The sequence below is a fragment of the Callorhinus ursinus genome, unplaced genomic scaffold, assembly GCF_003265705.2.
Source record: "Callorhinus ursinus isolate GAN/ISIS: 27379988/994484 unplaced genomic scaffold, GSC_fseal_2.0 scaffold57, whole genome shotgun sequence".
Taxonomy (NCBI): domain Eukaryota; kingdom Metazoa; phylum Chordata; class Mammalia; order Carnivora; family Otariidae; genus Callorhinus; species Callorhinus ursinus.
In genome coordinates, this window is record NW_027397119.1 from 925,910 (window position 1) to 944,859 (window position 18,950).

The 18,950-nt window shown below is 34.6% G+C and overlaps 1 protein-coding gene across 4 annotated transcripts in view; it reads right to left on the reverse strand.

Moving 5' to 3' along the window:
* Positions 1–3,767: 3,767 nt before the first annotated feature.
* Positions 3,768–18,950, reverse strand: part of ASPM (assembly factor for spindle microtubules) — a 64,343-nt gene continuing 49,160 nt past the window's right edge. For 3 of the 4 annotated variants that reach the window (XM_025855223.2, XM_025855221.2, XM_025855220.2), the window contains 9 exons: positions 17,426–17,522; positions 15,473–15,682; positions 14,319–14,468; positions 13,275–13,466; positions 12,627–12,819; positions 12,326–12,480; positions 10,736–10,912; positions 9,607–9,776; positions 4,545–4,770 (listed from right to left, as the gene is read on the reverse strand). In XM_025855223.2, coding sequence (XP_025711008.1) covers positions 4,668–4,770; positions 9,607–9,776; positions 10,736–10,912; positions 12,326–12,480; positions 12,627–12,819; positions 13,275–13,466; positions 14,319–14,468; positions 15,473–15,682; positions 17,426–17,522 — 1,447 coding nt within the window. In that variant the 3' untranslated portion in view covers positions 4,545–4,667. Of the gene's footprint in view, positions 4,346–4,544; positions 4,771–9,606; positions 9,777–10,735; positions 10,913–12,325; positions 12,481–12,626; positions 12,820–13,274; positions 13,467–14,318; positions 14,469–15,472; positions 15,683–17,425; positions 17,523–18,950 lie in introns of those variants that run through there. The other variant, XM_073884464.1, reaches the window with a different exon arrangement.

Consider the following 18,950-nt stretch of genomic DNA (forward strand, 5'->3'; position numbering starts at 1 on the left):
CGGGGTCTTCTTGAAAGATTCCCTCCCTCTGTCCCTTTCCCCCACTTACTTGCACTCTCTAAAATAATAAATAAATCTTAAAAAAAAAAAGTAGACAAACACTTGAACAGGCTCTTCATCAGACATATGGATGGCAAAAGAATGCATGAAAGGATGTTCAACATCATTAGAATTAGAGAAATGTAAATTAAAACACAATGAGATAACACTATTCATCTATATAGAATTTTTAAAATTATGTTTGACTGTAGAAAGTGTTCCTGAGGATGTTACCAATATATAAATATGCAAAGAAACATATTGGGCAGACATACTGCATTGCTTCACTCCCTCAGAGCAGTGGTCTCATTGAAAATTGTAATGGACAAATAAACCAGGAGAAAAGATGTGAGGAGCTGACAAAGTCAATTAAGTGAACTTGTTCACACATTCAATATGATATAAAGAGCAAAGAGGAGACTCTACTGGAAAAGCATCTAGAACCAGAGATGAAAATGAGAATGAGGGGTGATGGATAGAGTGATACTTTCTATTTTTTGTTCCTCACAAAATTTTCTTTTCTGTTGACTGACCCAGTTGTCTCCAGACTGGCCCTGCACTGCTGTGTACTAGTGGAGCTTGCTATCAATGCACAAGACAATGCAACGTTCATACCATTAAAGTTGACGGTATGTGCTCCTAAAAGAATGTCAGAGCCATCACACCTTTCCCTTATGTGGCTAAATTAGGGTTATCTGCAGTCCCATTACTAAGCAGCAAGGGCAGTCCTATAATTCTTTATCTGTCAAATCTAACACATCTCACTGGGAATAGGACAAATGGGAAGCCATGGTAAGATTGATGTTACTGTCTGCTTTACTGGTAATTAATAAATCTGAGCCAGGGGAGGAAGGTCTGGGTTAAAACAGTAGGCAAGAAAAGGAATAGGAGTTCTGGCAAACAAGAGGGTTTTACCTGAAAATACTCTTAGCTGTCTCTCTCAGCTCTGGTGCTAACGGCTAATGCTAGAAGCCACTTGACCCCGTTTTCCCAGAGAAGAAAAACTGGACTCAAGCTGATTTATGAATCTGCCCAGTCTCCACTTGGACAAAATGGAGATGTGATGCAACACTGTCTGGGATTTGAATACCAGTATCTGCCTGGAGCCACCTTTTGGCTCATCATTTGTGGTCTAAATTTCCTTGATTGGTTTCCAGGTAACCTGAAATTAACAGTATCCCCAGAGTGCACAATATCAGAGATCTGCAGGCTGACAGTGAGGCTCTGAATCAAGACGAGTGTTTCCTGGGAAAGCTGCCTGGGTATGATGGGAAGGAGCTTGCTTCTGCTTACCAGTAGTCAGTACCTCGAACACAAATGGAACTGAAAGGTCTTTTAGGAAAATGGCAATGGAATTCAGATGGCCTCAAGAGAAAGTAACAGTAGGAGGAAGACTCTGAGCAACATTGTAAATCAACGTCTTCAGTAACACTGTGAAAGTAATTGTTATTGGACTATTCTTTTGATGTACCCTGATAAAGATCAATTGCAAAGATTGACAGCAAGAAGAATTTATTTCAAATATTCAAACAATGTTCGGCAGATATAAAACTTAATGATGCTTTGGCAAAGCAAGGGCAAAGTTTAGATCAAATTCATTTTGTTTTCATTTAGATCATAATTGTAAAATTGTAAAAAATACCACTATTACAAATAAAAATACCACCATTACAAATAAAAAGTTATCTGCAGTAATAATGAAATATTATTCATAGGATAAAACTCTACATTCTGAAATAGGCTTCTATAAATTTATCAGGTAAAAATGTGTCCTTAATTTACACAAGCTTCAGAAGCTGTTTTAGGTGGTCCTCCACAAACATTTCTTGAAATAGGCAAGTTTTTAGAATATTTCCTTCTTCCTTTACATAGGTTGGAAATTTTAACACACACTCAAATATATGTGCCCTCAAATATAAATTGAAATAAATATTTCTCTGCATTATTTGAGAAATAATAAAGAAGTTATAACCAAAGTATTTTCATTGGGATTCTCCCTCTTTGTTGAAAACAGAACTATAGAAGATTATTATCACTCTTTCTTTACAATAAGAATCAATGACTGAACAATATATAAGTTAAAAGCAAGCCTATTAGATGGGGCACCTGGAGGGCTCAGTCAGTAGAGCATACTATTCTTGATCTTGTGTTAGGATTTCAAGCCCTATGTTGAGGGTAGGACTTACTTAAAAACAAAACAAAACAAAACAAAACAAAACAAAACAAGCCAGCCTATTAGAAAATTTAGCTACTGGCAACAAGCAATCCAAAAGATAGTATTTTCTTATTTAGTAAATGTAAATGTATTAGGTTTTCAATGCTACAGGCAAAAATTTAGAAGTTACAAAGATAATAAACCTGGAAAAAAATCACCTATTGAAAAAAATTCAACAATTTTGAATATAGAATGCCTAATGTGAATTTATTCCTCTCAAGCATGAAGCCAAAATACAGTAGGAATAACAAGCTGTATTAGGGATATATAGATAAAATTTTCCAAGGATCTAAAAGTATGTATTTTATTTGCAAAAATCATAGCTATATAACAATATATTTATTTATACATTTAAAACTAAATTAAAAATGATACTGTATAGGCATAATGACATCTACTGGACATTTGGGTTAATAACAGTTAACAAGAAGGTTAATTTGAAACTCACCTAACTTCACCATTAATGAAATCATGAAAAATAAAATTAGATTGCAGTTAATATATTTATTTTCCTTCCTTAATATAATGTAATATCTCTGTGGAAAATAGTTACTTCTAAAGTAAAAAAGGTTTAATTACTTCTCAACCAGTCCTCCCAATCATCAACACAGACAGACAAGCCTTTTAGCCTTTAGGTCTTAGAATCCTGATATGGATTTATCACATAAATTTAGGAGGAATGTTCTACATATAAGTGTAGGATATTATATAAAATTCATAAAAATTTAGTCTGGGGTGCCTTGGTGGGTCAGTGGGTTAAGTGTTGGACTCTTGGTTTCAGCTCAGGTCTGGACCTCAGGGTTTGGGAAAGAGCTCCCAACTCAGTGGGGAGTCTGCTTGCGATTCTCTATCTTGCTCTCCTTCTGCCCCTCCCCTCTCGCAAGTACGTGCATGCTCGCTCTCTCCCTCTCTCTCTCTAACATAAATATTTTAAAAAATTTAGTCTAAGTTTCAACAATGGAAAATTTTTTAACATCTGGAAGTCATAATACTATATAGAAATACTTTTTGGTTAGAACCATCTTAGGGGTGCCTGGGTGGCTCAGTCATTAAGCGTCTGCCTTCAGCTCACGTCATGATCCCAGGGTCCTGGGATCAAGCCCTGTATTGGGCTCCCTGCTCCATGGCAAGGCTGCTTCTCCCTCTCCCACTCCCCCTGCTTGTGTTCCCTCTCTCGCTGTGTCTCTCTCTGTCAAATAAATAAAATCTTAAAAATAAAAATAAAAATATTTGCTAAAAAAGAAAGAACCATCTTAAGGGAAATTAATACCAATAAACATTATATCCTAGTAGTATAATTTACCAAGGTAAATAGATTGCTTATACTAAGATTTTGTTAAATCAAAGAGAAAAGCAAAACATTTGGGAAAGTCAACAAAAATCATGTTTAAAAAATACTGAGTACTGAGAATTCCTAAAACACTTTATTAGAAGAAAGAAAAATGGCAAAGAAATACCAAAAATTCTACAGTTAATTTCAATATATTCTAATACACCAAAATGGTCTTTAGAGCTATCCTAACCAAATCTGAGCCAATTTCAGACTAATTAGGTTTAATCCTTATTCTAACAAATTAGTAAACTAAGTGGTTAAATGATCTCTGCATTTTTAGCTACTCTTTATTCATTTAAGAGAGTTAAAAACTTTTATGGCTTCCATATATGAACAGACTTTGGGATGCGATCAGATCTCAAACAGCCACTGGAATTAGGCTTCTGTGGTCCTGAAACCACACTGGTTTAGTACTGGTAATAGTGACCCAAAGCTGTTGAAAATAACGAATTAGGTTTCAACACCTAATCACTATCAGGACTAGGTGACAAGTTTCTCTTGTAAGCAACAGCATGTTCTTTTCAGGTCAAATTATAACTCCAATCAGTTCAAAGTTAAGGGTTTTTAGTATATAATGGGCAGGTTGAATTTAATTTGCCTAGAGGAGCTCACTTGCCTATCTGGATGGTCCAGTCAGTCAGGGAGATAAATGGAAATGTTGTTTGTAGCATTTGTGAGATTATTTTGTCCTCTTGTCACTTCTAAGTGTGTTGGCAGAATCTTATATTTCCAAAATTTGTTTTAGAAAAACGCTTCACCTATAAAATGAGAGTAATAAGCTATTCTTTCCCCTTTTGGAATATGATTATATTCAGACTAACATAATATTTTAAGATAATAGACATGAATAATAGTATTAGAATCATTTTATGACATAGTGGCTTCTTACATGCATAAAGCCATAAAATAATAAAAGAAACAACAAATATGAAAAGTTTATTGTTATATATATGTTTTTTTAAATTTTAATACAAAATCAGATTTTAGAAGTTGTACAAAAGAAAGCCAAAAACACTTTACACATTCATGATTAGCTTTAATATTTCTTTTTGCTGTATATACTGAAAATGTTTACATTTACTAGTAAGGAATGCCAAGCGTGTCCATCACCATTTGAATAGCTTGTAGGGGATTTGTGATTTCTTCCATTTTATCTCTTCTCAAAACCCAATCTGGTTTAAGTCTGTGAAAAGAATAAAAATCTTGGATTAACAAAGTTCTTCTCTTAAAAGCGTTACCTTCACTATTTTGTCTTAACAAAAATGTGGCTCCTCCTGAACACATCACTTCCCTTACAACCATCTCAAACAGGGGAGGGTTTATCGCCATTTACCACTGTCAGGCTATTTCTCACCATCCTTCCTCCTTTGAGGCTTATGCTATTTGCTCACGACTGCCTTCTGGTCAACTATCAAACTCCCGGGATTCTGTTCTTTGTAAACTTGGTTCTTGGTCTTCTCTCAACTCCTGCCACCATTCTCAGTAACTTCAACATCCATGTAGCTAGCTGAAAATCCAACAATCTCATCTGCAGTTTTGCAACCCCCTTCCTTCTGTACCCCCTCAACCAACTCCTTCTTACATGATCACATAATTGCCTTCATCATCATCAGAAAGTACCCCACCACTGACATCTCAATTTGAGACTGCCATTCTCCCACTTCTGATTCATCCATGTCATTTGATTTAATACATCTACTGCACATATTCTTCCACCCCACTGAGATCTCTAATTCACTGACCTCAACACGTACCCATCATCCATCAGAATGCTGACCTCACTTCCCTCCTTGTCTAGCTTAGATCCATCAATATAAGCTCCTTGGCAAATTTCATTAATGCTACTGTTTCTCTTTCCTATTAATTTCTAATGGAAAGTTCTATTTGGATTCCAAGTTGAATCCAAATATCTGCCTTCTCCATTCCTGTACAGCTGAACCAGAAGAAAAGAAAGATCGCAGAACCAGGCTGATTGATTTTACATCAATAATTACAGAACTAAATGGGTGCCTGAAATTGCCTAGTATGCTTCCTTCCTCTTTCCCCAAGATGACCATTTTATTCCTTTCTTCTTTTCAAATGTCCTTGCCACACCCTCTCTGGTCTGCTTTTGAGCTGATGCTTATAATCTCATACTTCATTAAGAAAATAACATCCATTGGAGGGGAGCTCATACATCTTTCTCACATAACTCCCTACTATGTTATGCATTTCCATCTTCTTAGTCTTTCCATTTGGTTAAAAATCCAAATATCTATTAGTTGGTAAATGGTCAAAGTGTGGTATAGCCAGACAATGGAACAGTACTCTGGAATAAAAGGGAATGAAATTCTAATTCATGCATCAATATAAATAAATCTCAAAAACATTAAGCTAAAAAAAGAATCCAGTCACAAAAAGCTACATACTGTATGATTCCATTTGTGTAATCATATAAAAAAGACAAAGCTAAAAGTATTGAAATAAGATCAGCAGTTGCCAGAATCTAGGGGTTAAAAGGAGATAACTGACTGCAAAGGGGCACAAGGTAACTTTGGTGTGATAGAAATATTTTATCTCAGCTGAGAAAAAGGGAAGCTGTTAGTTCATGTTAATCACAGTTTTAAATATTTTATTTATTTATTTGAGAGAGAGAGAGAGAGAGAGAGAGAGAGAGGCAGAGCATGAGCAAGGGGAGGGGAAGAAGGAGAGGGAGAAGCAGGCTCCCCACTGAGCAGGGAGCCCGATGTAGGGCTCCATCCCAGGACCCTGGGATCATGACCTGAGCCAAAGGCAGATGCTTAACCAAATGAGCCATCCAGGCGCCCCATGTTAATTATAGTTTTAAAAACATAATTAGCATTAAAATTTCCCAATTCCTTAAATAGAAATCAAATGTAGAAATGGTCCTCATTAGTAAGTTTCAAGCAAGTAGGCTCTTTTTTATGTTATACTGTGAAATATGTAAGCATAAAACCAATTTACAACTACTACATAGTTTATAATTATGAGTAACTATAAAGCTAACTGCTATATAACCCAGGTCAAAAAATAGTGTATTGTCAACACTGTAGGATTTATGATTTGTAGAGAAGTGCTGAGTCATGGAGATGGAGACAGGCAGGGAAGGAAGGAAGTGGGGAGGGAAAGAAGGATATTAAACATCATCAGTTAACTTAGTTCATCAAAATCAATTAAATCTTTTATTAACAACGTAAAACCAGAAAATGCTAAATTAATCATTTTTAAATAAAATTTTAGTTGCCTCAGCAAAATATAAAAGTCATAGCTGAAGTTCTAATGTTATAAATTTTGGGCCAAAAATGAATTCATAAATAAAAACAATTTTGTAGATTAAATCAGTATTACAATTCTAATTTATATCATCTAACTGAAGAATGTTGCTAGAGTTCCCTACAACAGAAAACCAATTTTTTTTTTAAAGATTTTATTTATTTATTTGAGAGAGAGAGAGATAAACAGCATGAGAGGGGAGAGGGTCAGAGGGAGAAGTAGGCTCCCCGCTGAGCCGGGAGCCTGATGTGGGACTCGATCCCAGGACTCTGGGATCATGACCTGAGCTGAAGGCAGCCACTTAACCAGCTGAGCCACCCAGGCGCCCAAGACCAATTTTTGTCATAAGGAAATTCATCAAATGTTACACGTAATAAAAAGGATGAATTTTACTGTCTGTAAATTGTATCCCAATAAACCTGACTTTAAAAAACTATGTAATAGCATGCTTAAATTACTATATAAGTTTCTAAACGTTGACGCCACGCTTCTGAACTTCTAGCAACACAGAGCAGTAACTGAATTTGCAACCTGGCACGGGTCTAGGGGTAACACTCAGAATAGTGCAAAAAGGCATGAGGTGATTCAGGTGTGCTTTTGTGACAATAATCATATTCAGATGGTCTTGTGTACCCAGAAAGACAATATTTGGTTGTCTTATCTTTTTGTTATGTCAAGATTCATCAACAGATTATTGTCACCTACAAAGATTTAATTCATCTAAAGCTTTGTTATCAAACTTGCATGAATTGTGGCCTCAAGTAGACCTATTATTTCACTGGGGCTACAAATAATGATAATTTCATATTCCTTCTGTATTTATTAAACACTTTTTTTAATAGAAAACTCCTACATCAGCCATTGGGTTGCCCTAAGATAGTGTCTATATAAGAAAAATGGGACATACTTGATTTTTTCCTTTTACCCATACTAAGCATCACGAGTTGTTTCTCTAGTATTCTTCAAGGGTAACCAATGTTTTTCCTTAGTATCATCATAAACTCATGAATTTTTCATATGATGCGGTCCATTTGTTTTTCAATCCTCTTTAATCTATACGTGTCACCACTTAACCACTAACCTCCATCTTGCCAAGTCCAATGGGCATTTTTCGTACCTTATCTAACAACCTCTCGGCAGCATTCCACACAGTTGATGGGACACCACTTTGGAATATCTTCTATCTAATTACCAATTTTTTTCAGAGCTGTTGGCTGGTTCTTTCTCTGAGTTCTGGAGAAAGTGGGGTTACCCTGAGGTTCGGTTTGGGAATTTCTCTTCTAGGAATTCTCTTCCCCTGAGATGACTGGATTTATTACCATACCCTTAAATGTGATCTAATGATTCCTGAATCCAAATTTAAATTTGGATTACCAAATTTAAATCTCTAGACTGATTGTTCTGCCTAGAACCACAGCCCTGATTTTCTAATAGCTTCTCTCCTCCTCTAAACTGTCACAGGAACCTCAGGCTTTCCAAAACAAAACCCATGATTCAATGCCCCTTCCCACTCTATCTTCTCCTGTCCTTTCTGACTTTTACTTCTTGTAACTACATCCCAGAGACAATTTCCCAGTCACACTATTTTAGCAGGTCCTCTAAGTTATTCTCTTTACTTTATTCACTTATTTGCCTATTTACTGTCATTCTCCTGAAGTATGTGGCTCCATGCTGTGTCATAATCACAAGTTCAGCACTTTAAAGCAGAGGGTGCAGCTCCATACCATACTTACTCTGACACTGATATAAAGGTGTCTACTTGGTTAACCAGATAAGCTAATACCCATTTTTTAAAAAATTTCTAAAGGTACATGTCTTAAACTAGTTAAGCTACTATTATCTCTATAGGTTTGCTGTTGATTGAATGGCCGCCCCCCCCCCCGCAAAAAGGTATGTCCACATCCTAATCCTTAGAACCTGTAAATGTTACCTTATTTTGAAAAAGGGGTCTCCACAGATATACTTAACTAAAGGATCTTGAGATCAGATCATCCTGTATTATCTGAACTGGACCTAAATCCAACACATGTCCTTTTAAGGAGGAGGGAGGAGGAGAAGAGGCCCATGAGGCAGGGAATGGAGTTGTACAGCCACAAGCAAAGGAACACCTAGAGTCACTAGAAACTGGAAGAGTCAAGGAAGGATTCTGCCCTTGAGCCCTCAGAGAAAGCGACGTCTTGCTGACACCCTGATTTTGAACTTCTGGTTTCAAGAACTATCAGAGAATAAGTTACTGTTGTTTAAGGCCACCAAGTTTGTGGTAATTTGTTACAGCAGCTCTAGGGAAACTACTACAGGGTCTCATAAAGAACTTCTTTAGAAGGAGAAATCTCAAGTATCATGATGATTAGGAGAAGAGTTGGAAGTTGATACTGTAGCCAGGAGGGATTTTTGGCAGCTTTTGAACAGTGTAGTTTGTTCTACATGCAAGGAAAAAAAAGTTTATACAGCAAAGCTTATAAAATGCTAATTGTTAGACTTAGTACTTAACTATTTAATACAAGGAATTTATCAAATAACTATTAAATACCCAAAGCCACAGTGTTAGTATTACTTCATTATTTCCTGAGAAGGTCTACTTTAGATTTACCAAAGATTCTATTTTTACTCATATGTTGTTTCTCCACTGTCAAGTACAGTATCTTGCTTATAGTACGTACTCAAAAAATGTTCGCTAAATGAATGAATGAATGAATGAATGAATGAACAGTGACACAAAACTATAGAGTACACATTTACTGCTTACCTTGAAACAATTCTGGTTCTTACAGGTGTTTCTGGAATAAAGGGGATACTTATAGAAGAATTCATCTTTTGTTTATAAAGTATTCTTTCAGTATTCATTTTACGTTTACGAGCTGTAAGCTTGTAGAGACTATAAATACGGTCAACAACTTTGGACCTACTTCGAACATCCTAAAAAACAAAATATACATTTATTAAAACTAATAAAAATTTGGTATCCCTTCTATGCTAGTAAAATCAACCATAATAACCACCAGACAATAAACTTATGTGTCTTTAACAAAATCAAAAGCCATACTTTCCAAGTTGAGCAGTTAGACTGGTTTAAGTTATAAACTAATTTGTAAGACAATTATAAAAAAGGTACATATTTAAAGATTGTATACCTAGCTCCATACTGAATAAAAGGGTAAGTATTATAGTCAATAGACCTATTATATCCAGTTGCCAAGTCCTGTGAATTTTCTGTAGGTTTCCAAAGTTATCGACTTATCTCTCACAACCCTAGGTCAAGTACACTTCTTTGCCTAGACCACTACATATCTATACGTCCCTCCTTCCTGAATGGTCTCCCTACATCCACACACACTTTCCCAAATCCATTCTTCAATCAGTAGCCAAAGTCATGTTGAAATTTAAACTAGAACATACTCCCTCATGTAAAATCCTTCAGTGGTTTTGTTCTATCATAGCCTGTGGTTCCCCCATGTTCGACTGTAACACCTAGAGAGGTCTTACCATAGAAAAGCTTGAAATGTATTTATGGTTACAACAGGAGGATGAGGAGTCACATATATGTGGTATTCTACCTTACTAGGATAATTTGTTACTTTCCTCGTAAATGGGAAATGGCTACTTATATAACTGTAATAAACTTTATTTTTAAAATTTAGTTTCTTTAATACATTAGAAAACCTCCTATATCAACACAACACACACAGCACACAACACAACAGGCAAACACCTCCTATATCAACAAAAAAGGCACGTTTTTTTGTTTTGTTTTTAAAAGGCAGGTTTGAACATACACAAAACCCTATTTAAATTGTGACAATTACTGAAGGAAAAATGTAAATCTTAAACCTAAAAACCTGGAAAGATAACCTCAAAGGAAGATAACTAATACTTACAGAGGCTCGATTTGTTGTTTTCAATAAAATAGCTAACAAACAACAAGTTTTTGTAAAAATGCTTCCACCCTTGTCTGCGACTTTGTCACCAGGCTTTTCTCGGTACATTTGCAAAAGGTCCAGCAGTGTATCTATGCAATTTTCTACATCATAAACTGCTGCAGTAGTTTTCTCATACTTGAAGAGAACAGAATGAAAGCAAACATTGTAACAAACACATGTTAGCCTTAGAAATGGCCCAATCAAAAAAAAAAAGCTTAGAGCCAACTTTTTGGACTATCTATGGCAAGTCCGAAGGACTCTGTGAAATGACTTCTTGATTTTACTATCATTTCTGGATCCATTTTATATGCATATCTGCATTTTAATTGTTTTCTTCCCAACTGACTTTTAAGTTCCACAAATTATGAATCAAATCTAAAATCTTTGAACATGAACACCCTAAAAAGCTTAATGACAAGGCAATTTTACTGAGAACCTCACAGGAAAAAGATAACTTATCTGTGGTAGTTAATCACAGGGTAAAATAATGATAAAGACTAAGATTGGGATATATTTTTCCTGCTTCAAATACCTAATTGTATCACTAGATTCATACTGAAATTTGCATGGGAACAAATAATGCTAATGATACTAAGATAAAAACAACAATAAAACAATATTAACAGTTAACATTTGGCACTTTTATGTATGAAGCACATTATATATATTGACTCATTTCATTCTCACACTAACATTATGAGGTGGATACCATTACTATACCCATTTTATAGTTAAAGAAAGTAAAGCAAAGAGAGGCTAAATAACCTATAATAAGCTGCAGAGCTGTGATTCAAACCCAGGTAATTTGGCATCAGTCTGTGTTCTTAACCACCACTTCTCAGTAAGAAAATATCAGGTAAAGTGTTCTAAGTTATGGCAAAGGGGTTGGGTGGGGAAGACAAATCTGTCATCTCAGTATTTTTGACTGCATGCATTACAGTTTAGTACAGATATCTATTACTAGTCCAAAGCCAAAAATCTTAAATGCTAATACCTATATAGAGTCTTACATACAGGGTAACTAAGTGATAGCAATACCTTCATCATGTTTTGCCTGACATGATTATAAGAGGTTCTACTGTTTTGATACAATGCGGTGGATAAGAACACCAGCTCTAGAGGTGGACAACATGGATCTGAATTGAGCTCTATCACTTATCACACTCAAGTGTTTAGGCAGGAGACTTAACTTCTATAAGGATTATTATTCCTTCTCTATAAAATCGGAATAACAACATGAACTGCCTGAGAGGATTATTGTAAGAAAAATTAAATGATGCATGGAAAACACTAGCACGTAGGAGGTACTCAATAAATGTTAGTAATCAGTTATTAATATCATAAAGACAGAAAAAATAAAATCATAAAAAATTAGTGCTTCTATGTACAATTATGTTAACAGAGTAAATATTTTCCCCCCTAAGACTCTTGCACATAAATGAATTCTAACTGGGCGATCTAAGTTCTAGTGGTGAACAAGCATGAACTTAATTTGCTGGGTTAGATTTCTTGACCAATGAACAATTCATTATTAAAACGGAAAACTACCTTAGCGACATTAAGCAAGACTTGTACAGCATATCTGATGACTTCCATACAAGGAACGCTGCGATTACAACTTCGGATCAAAACAAATATTTTAGAAACTGCTCCACTCTGCGCCATGTTCTCACAACAAAGTGGAGACAATCTAGTAACTACCTCTGAAAGGAGGAAAAAAAAAGAGAGAGATAAATTCATAGCAACAAAATGAAATTTTAGCTAATACTGTACTATAACATTCTTTGTACACCTCAAAGGTAAAAATGCATTTCTAACCTTATACAAGATATTGTTTAGAAAAACTAACCTAGGTGCTTTAAAGCCTCAAGAATAGCTGAAAGGTGCTTGTAGGTCAAAAGATAATGAAGTGCAAGTGCAGTTCTTTTGTAGAGTTTGTTTTCTTCTCGAATCTCCCTGTTAACAAGTTGAAGACTTAGTCGTATAGCTTTAATTTTTGTACAATCATTTTTCTTCCTCCAAGAGTATCCTCTCCATAATGCCTTAAAAAGACAAAACACAGTAATTTTAAGATTAATCCCATGATGTTTTGAACTTATATCTACATCTATTTCTACAAAATAAGTATTTTCAGTAAATCTATAGGATATAATCAGACACTTTGCAAATAAAACCTCAGTTCATGTTCTAATAAATAGCTACACAGATTTTTATAAAAAGAAATATATATAATATTCCTGTATATAACCTGAAGCATCATTCATTGACCAAAGATGTCTAAATCTATACAAAATGCTAAAATACTTTTTCACCTCAATCCTAAATGTCTCTAGGGAAATTTGAAAATAAAGGGCTTAATAATGATACAGTATTTATGAGTTATTCAACTGGCAAATCTCAGCTTTTTAAAATGTGACTGTGTTTTTAAAATGTTAGATATCATGTAGGTGAATCATAAACCAAAGTCTGGAACTAACATCATAATATTTCCAGTTACCTGAATTTTACTGATTCCATTATTAAATTTTTCCTGTTTTTTACAGAGGAGAAAGCGGCGTACTGCCTTCTGTATTACTGACGCAGCCCTGTTTTGCTGGCTCATACATTCTTGAATTTCATGCTGACTTTTGATGATGCTATGATACTTCTGAGCAAATCTCTTTTGCTGTAATTTTGTTCGAAACCATCTCTGTTTGTAAAACATATAGAGATTTTCTTTACTTCAGGTTTTTAAAACAAATAAATACATATATACACATACATACACAAGTGAAATAAACAGAAGATTATATTGAAATATCTTTCAACCCTCCCCAGTGGCATTACTTCTCCACTCCACTGGGTGCAAATCTTCCAGTCCTCATTGGGTATGTGTCAATTTAACCCTGTACAACATAGCCTTCATTTCACAAATTATCCAAACTCTAGCAAGCTGTACGTGTCATTCTGCAATTTGTTTTCTCACTCAATATTTTACATATAAGTATATGTTAATGTATGTAAAGAGAGTTATTATCCAAAATACATAAAGAACTCTTATAAATCATAAGAAAAAAGAACATCCAAAAGAGGAAAGGGCAAAGTATATGAATAAACAAAAACAACAAAAAAAAACCACACACATACATTAAGAAAAAGCACACAATACACAGATAATAATTTGAATAGCCAATACATGAAACATTTTTTAGAACTGCTAGCAATGAAAGGAAATCCAAAGCAAAAATGAGATGCAATTTGCCATTCATCAAAATAGCAAAAATCAGTGTTGTCAAGAATGTAGAGAAACAGGCACCCTCAGACTTTGCTATGAGTATAAATGAGTATAATTATTTCAGAAAATAATTCATAGCTTTATTCCTGTGCCTTAAAACATCAACCTATTTCTAACCCATCAAGCCATCCTAAATATGTCATCCTATAAGCAAAAGGCTACATATTATATGACCTTAGCATAAGGTATTTGGAAATTATTTATTAAGATAGAAAATTTGTAACAAAAATTATTCCATAGTTTTACTGCTGCAAAGGAAAAGCTAACCTGAATACAGATGACTGAATTAACTTGCTTGTTGGCATTCTTCAAAGCCATGTGAAGTTTATACGCTCTTTGAATTCTAAGAGCAGACAGGTGATAATATGCAGCCGCTGTGAAGTGAAGAAGCCTAATTCTGGTTTTCTGTTCTAAAATCTAAAAGAGAAATAAAAAATTAACCAGATATTTGACTCTTAGGACAACTGATCAATGTTTATTTTTGTATTTCCTCAATACCAAATTATGTAAATTAGCAATAAGTTAACTTTTAATTAAGATTATTTACATTGTAACTCAAAGTGATTATAATCCTTTACCATACAATATTTCCACATGTGTAACCCCTAACTCAGGGTATAAAAAGCAAAATTGTATTTTGGGCACCTTACTAAAGAACAGTATTTAATTTAACTAGACTACACAAAAACAGCTAATTAAAGCTTTGGATGTACTAACTATAATGAGAGAAGTGTATGAATACTAAACTCAAAACAAATTACAGTATTCTAAGAAGAACTGCTAGAGATGGTCATAGTAAGTCAGACAAAATTATTCGAATCAATTTCTCCAGTTATTAGGCAGTCTTGCACAAATCTAGCACAAGACTCCTGTAGCAGAACCTCTCAATAGTGGCCTTTAAACTTCCAATTTATATTTAATGAACACAATATAAAAGATTTCCTTTTTCATTTCAAATTTTTTTGTCTTTGCCAGTGCTTCATATATATATTAGATGCCAAAAACATCATGAACTCTCCCAGAGGATTCTCTCTTGCTGAAGATGTGGAAGTTATCACAGGAATGGTAGCTCAGAACACCTCAAAGAGTTGCTTGGTGGTAGCAAATGGCTACCTGAATCACAACCTCCTTCATGTGTGGAGCTCTTCCCTCACTCTTCTTTCAGTTCCTTTGTTAAGATTCATCACAAGAGAAAATTTAGTTTGCATTTTTGGTGAGCATCTATGAGAAACAGGCTCAAAGAACAAAACTCGATAGCAGACAGTGATCTTGTTACATGGCTCTGCACAAGCTGAATAAATTCAAGTTAATGGTTATATTAGCTCTGAAATTATTCTCCAAAATCTAAAATTTCTTAACACAATTTAACATCAAATATTTTCATTTCATAGGACTGAGATATTCTACTTATAAATACTTACTCTTTTTCTTACTAACCAACCACGCACTAGTGCTTGCAGAACAACTGTAGATTTTTTTAATTCTACATATTTTATCCTTTCACACTTTCCATCCTTCCTGGCTCGTATACATCTCTGTATGGTCAAAGCAGCAGACTTTTGCCGAAGAAAGACCTGCCTTCCTTTGTATCTTCTAAAATTCGCTTGGATCAAACAAGCAGCTCGATGTCTCTATAAGGAAAAATGTACAAGTGGCATTAATAGAAAGGCTTAATAATTTCAACCCATAGGTTTCTGAATTTCTCAATGTAAAATGAGATCGTATAATTGTGATTTTTCCTTACATTTTTAGCTTAAGAATGTCATATTTCATATAAAAGAAAAGGTGATGGTGTATAATTTCTAAACCTATATAGGTCTACAGCTAAAAATTAAATTTTTATGAAGGTGCAAGCCAAGGTCAATAGATATCTGGTGCTCTTTCCCTCTCATCTTCTTGATACCTCTCATTGTGAGGGAGAAAAGAACGAATATTACCACAGGACCTATACATTTAATAAAAATGCTAGCAATGTAAAGAACAGAATGGGTATTGTAAACAGCTATCAGGGAAGCTGTTTGTTGCTTCAAGAACCTTAGAGTACATCTTAGAACTAGCACATCTTAGTTTGAATTACATAACATCTCCACAACCAAATTCTAAGACACCTGAAGAAGTATATAAATTAAAATGGGAACTAGGTTTGCTTTAAAACATAGATTCCCCGGCCAACTGGCCGAATGACCTTGGGCAAGTCACTTTATCTCTCTAGACCTCAGTTTCCTCATTTGTAAAATAGGTATGCTAATAACTACTTCAGAGGGTGATTATGAGAATCCAATTAGCAAATATACACTAGTAGGTATAATAATAATGGCTACATAATAATAGTGAATATTACATGAATGTTGAAATTTATAAGTAGAATTTTAGTTTTGATTTCTTTAATAAAAGGCTATAGGTACTGCAGCTATTCTAAACTTTGATGTTAAATATTTTTAATAGATCATCAATTGTAGTTTAAAGACTATATTATTTTTTGGGGGGTTTCCTTTTTTTTAAGTTCAATAATTAACAATATAGTGTATTATTAGTTTTAGAGTTCAGTGGTTCATCAGTTGCATACAACACCCGTGCTCATTCCATCACGTGCCCTCCTTCATGCCCACCACCCAGTCACCCCATCCCCCCCCACCTCCCCTCCAGCAAGCCTGTTTCTTTCCTATGCTTAAGAAGTCTCTTATGGTTTGTCTCCCTCTTTGGTTTCATCTTGTTTTATTCCTCCCAGGTTTTTGGTTTTTTTTTAACTAACCAGAATCATGCTGTATGTATTGTTCATGTGCTTTCTGGAGATGTTCTCAGCCTAGCACACAACTTTTATCCATTCTGTATTCCACAGAAATAGGTTGCTTCATTCTGCTGTTATAATTATTCCCACTTTTGTGCACAAACTTGGGTACAGGGGCTGAAATTTGAGGGGAACAGTGTCAATTTGAGCCCTTGGCAATCTGAGGTGCAGGCGTGTTGACTTGGCATTTAGCAGGGGACAGGCCGTGCACGCCGACTCAGGCAGGAGGGCAGCTGGACCGTGAATTTGGGACCCACAGGCCGATGGCATCGTGTATGACAGGGATGTGGCTGGTTTTGTTAAAGACTATATTATTAAGTGTTTGACTTATAGTAGACAAAATATGCTACATCTATTAGGACTTCCTCCAAATAAATTATTTACTCTAAAATTAGTTACTTCAAACTTGGATTTGAGAATATTTTATAAATATACAAACAAAAGCATTCATAAAATATTTTTATGAGTGAATACAATTTTTAAATAACTGCAGTGATGTGTTTAAAATGTATAGTTAACAAAAAACAATTTTTGTTTCCTAAAATAATTCTTTGCAAAGGAGCTATTTTTTTCTTTCTGCACCTACTTTCATCATTAAGAAGTGTTCACGAGCTATTCTTCCAGCAAGTGTAGCTCTCCATTTTCTCTGAATGATAATTGTTGATGCTCTCACATTCAGAAACCTAAAAAGTAGTTTTTGGGAAAGCAATTACAAATGTCTTTAATCTATTCAATAAGTATTTATTGTACACCTCACTCCCCCCAGCTAAATACTAGAGAAAGAAAACACAAGAAAGATAATGAGAATAAAAGAAAGTGGAAAAGTATAATTTATATTTAAATTGTAGTCATCAGAATTTTATACATACACATACACACACCCTGAACTGACACAATGAAAAAGAAGTTTTGCAATTAGCAATATTGGCAATATTTCAGTGATAAGAAATATGAATTTCTAGAATGAGAAAGAATTCTGAACAGGATCAAAAGAAAGTACAATTATGTAGACCTAGACAAAGCCTAGATAAAGGGGGTGCGGGTAGAAATAATGGCAGAGTATAAAATCTGAGTCATTGCAATTGAGTCACTGAGCAGACAGGAGGGGGTCACTAAGAGAACTTGGGAGATTAGAAGAGCATCAGGCAAATGAGAAATGGACACTTGTTTGAAAGGAAAGCTAGGCATCATGCAAATATTTAAAAAGAAATATTCTGTAAGTAGAACTGGAGAAAAACTTAGAAAGTGAGGGCCAGAGATTAAACTTTAGGTGTCAACATGGTGTAATACATAAAAATTGAGAATGGATTTAACTTACATGTTGCCACATTTCTTAGAAAACAAAGCTGAGCATTAATAAGAAAAATTCAGCATTTTGGAACAGGAAACTTAGATACTGGTCCTTAACAGCTGATAGCAGCAACTATATCTTTATATGGCAAGCCCTGAGCTTCTACCCATGGAATCTATCAAGAAACTCTTCTAACACTAGTGTGTTCTCCTAAAACAATCTTTAAAACCACCACTGATACAATAATTCATCAATTCTGGTAACTGAAGAAAAATTCTTACACTATGAAATAAAAAATAATATCGATAATCTGATTAAGAGCTTTAGAAAAGGTGTTTCAAAGAAATGAACAAGGAATAGGAAAATACAATGAACATAAATAAGTTGGTAATTAGGTCTTCATCATTAAGGTAAAAGAGTGTGGGGGCTAAGTTAAAAAAAAAAAGAAAAGAAAAATGAGTGAGAAAACACATTTTGCCAGTAGCTAAATTGGCAAACAAAACGGACCAATGCACTAATAAGGAAACCAATATTTTCCTGGATTATTTTATTTACTTCCCTTTACCCTCATCCCCATATGAAACCAAATCAACTTGAAGTACTTTTTACTGAATTATATCAAGGCTCTATCTCAAAAAATAAGATAGTCTTAGAGATATACTTTGTTACATTAATGGTGATAAGACCAACAAAACAAACCATACAAGTTAGGCATAGCAAATATTTAAAAGAAAAATCAATAAGCACTATTATTTTATATAAAGACTTGGCTAACACACACACACACACACACACACACACACACACACACACACACACA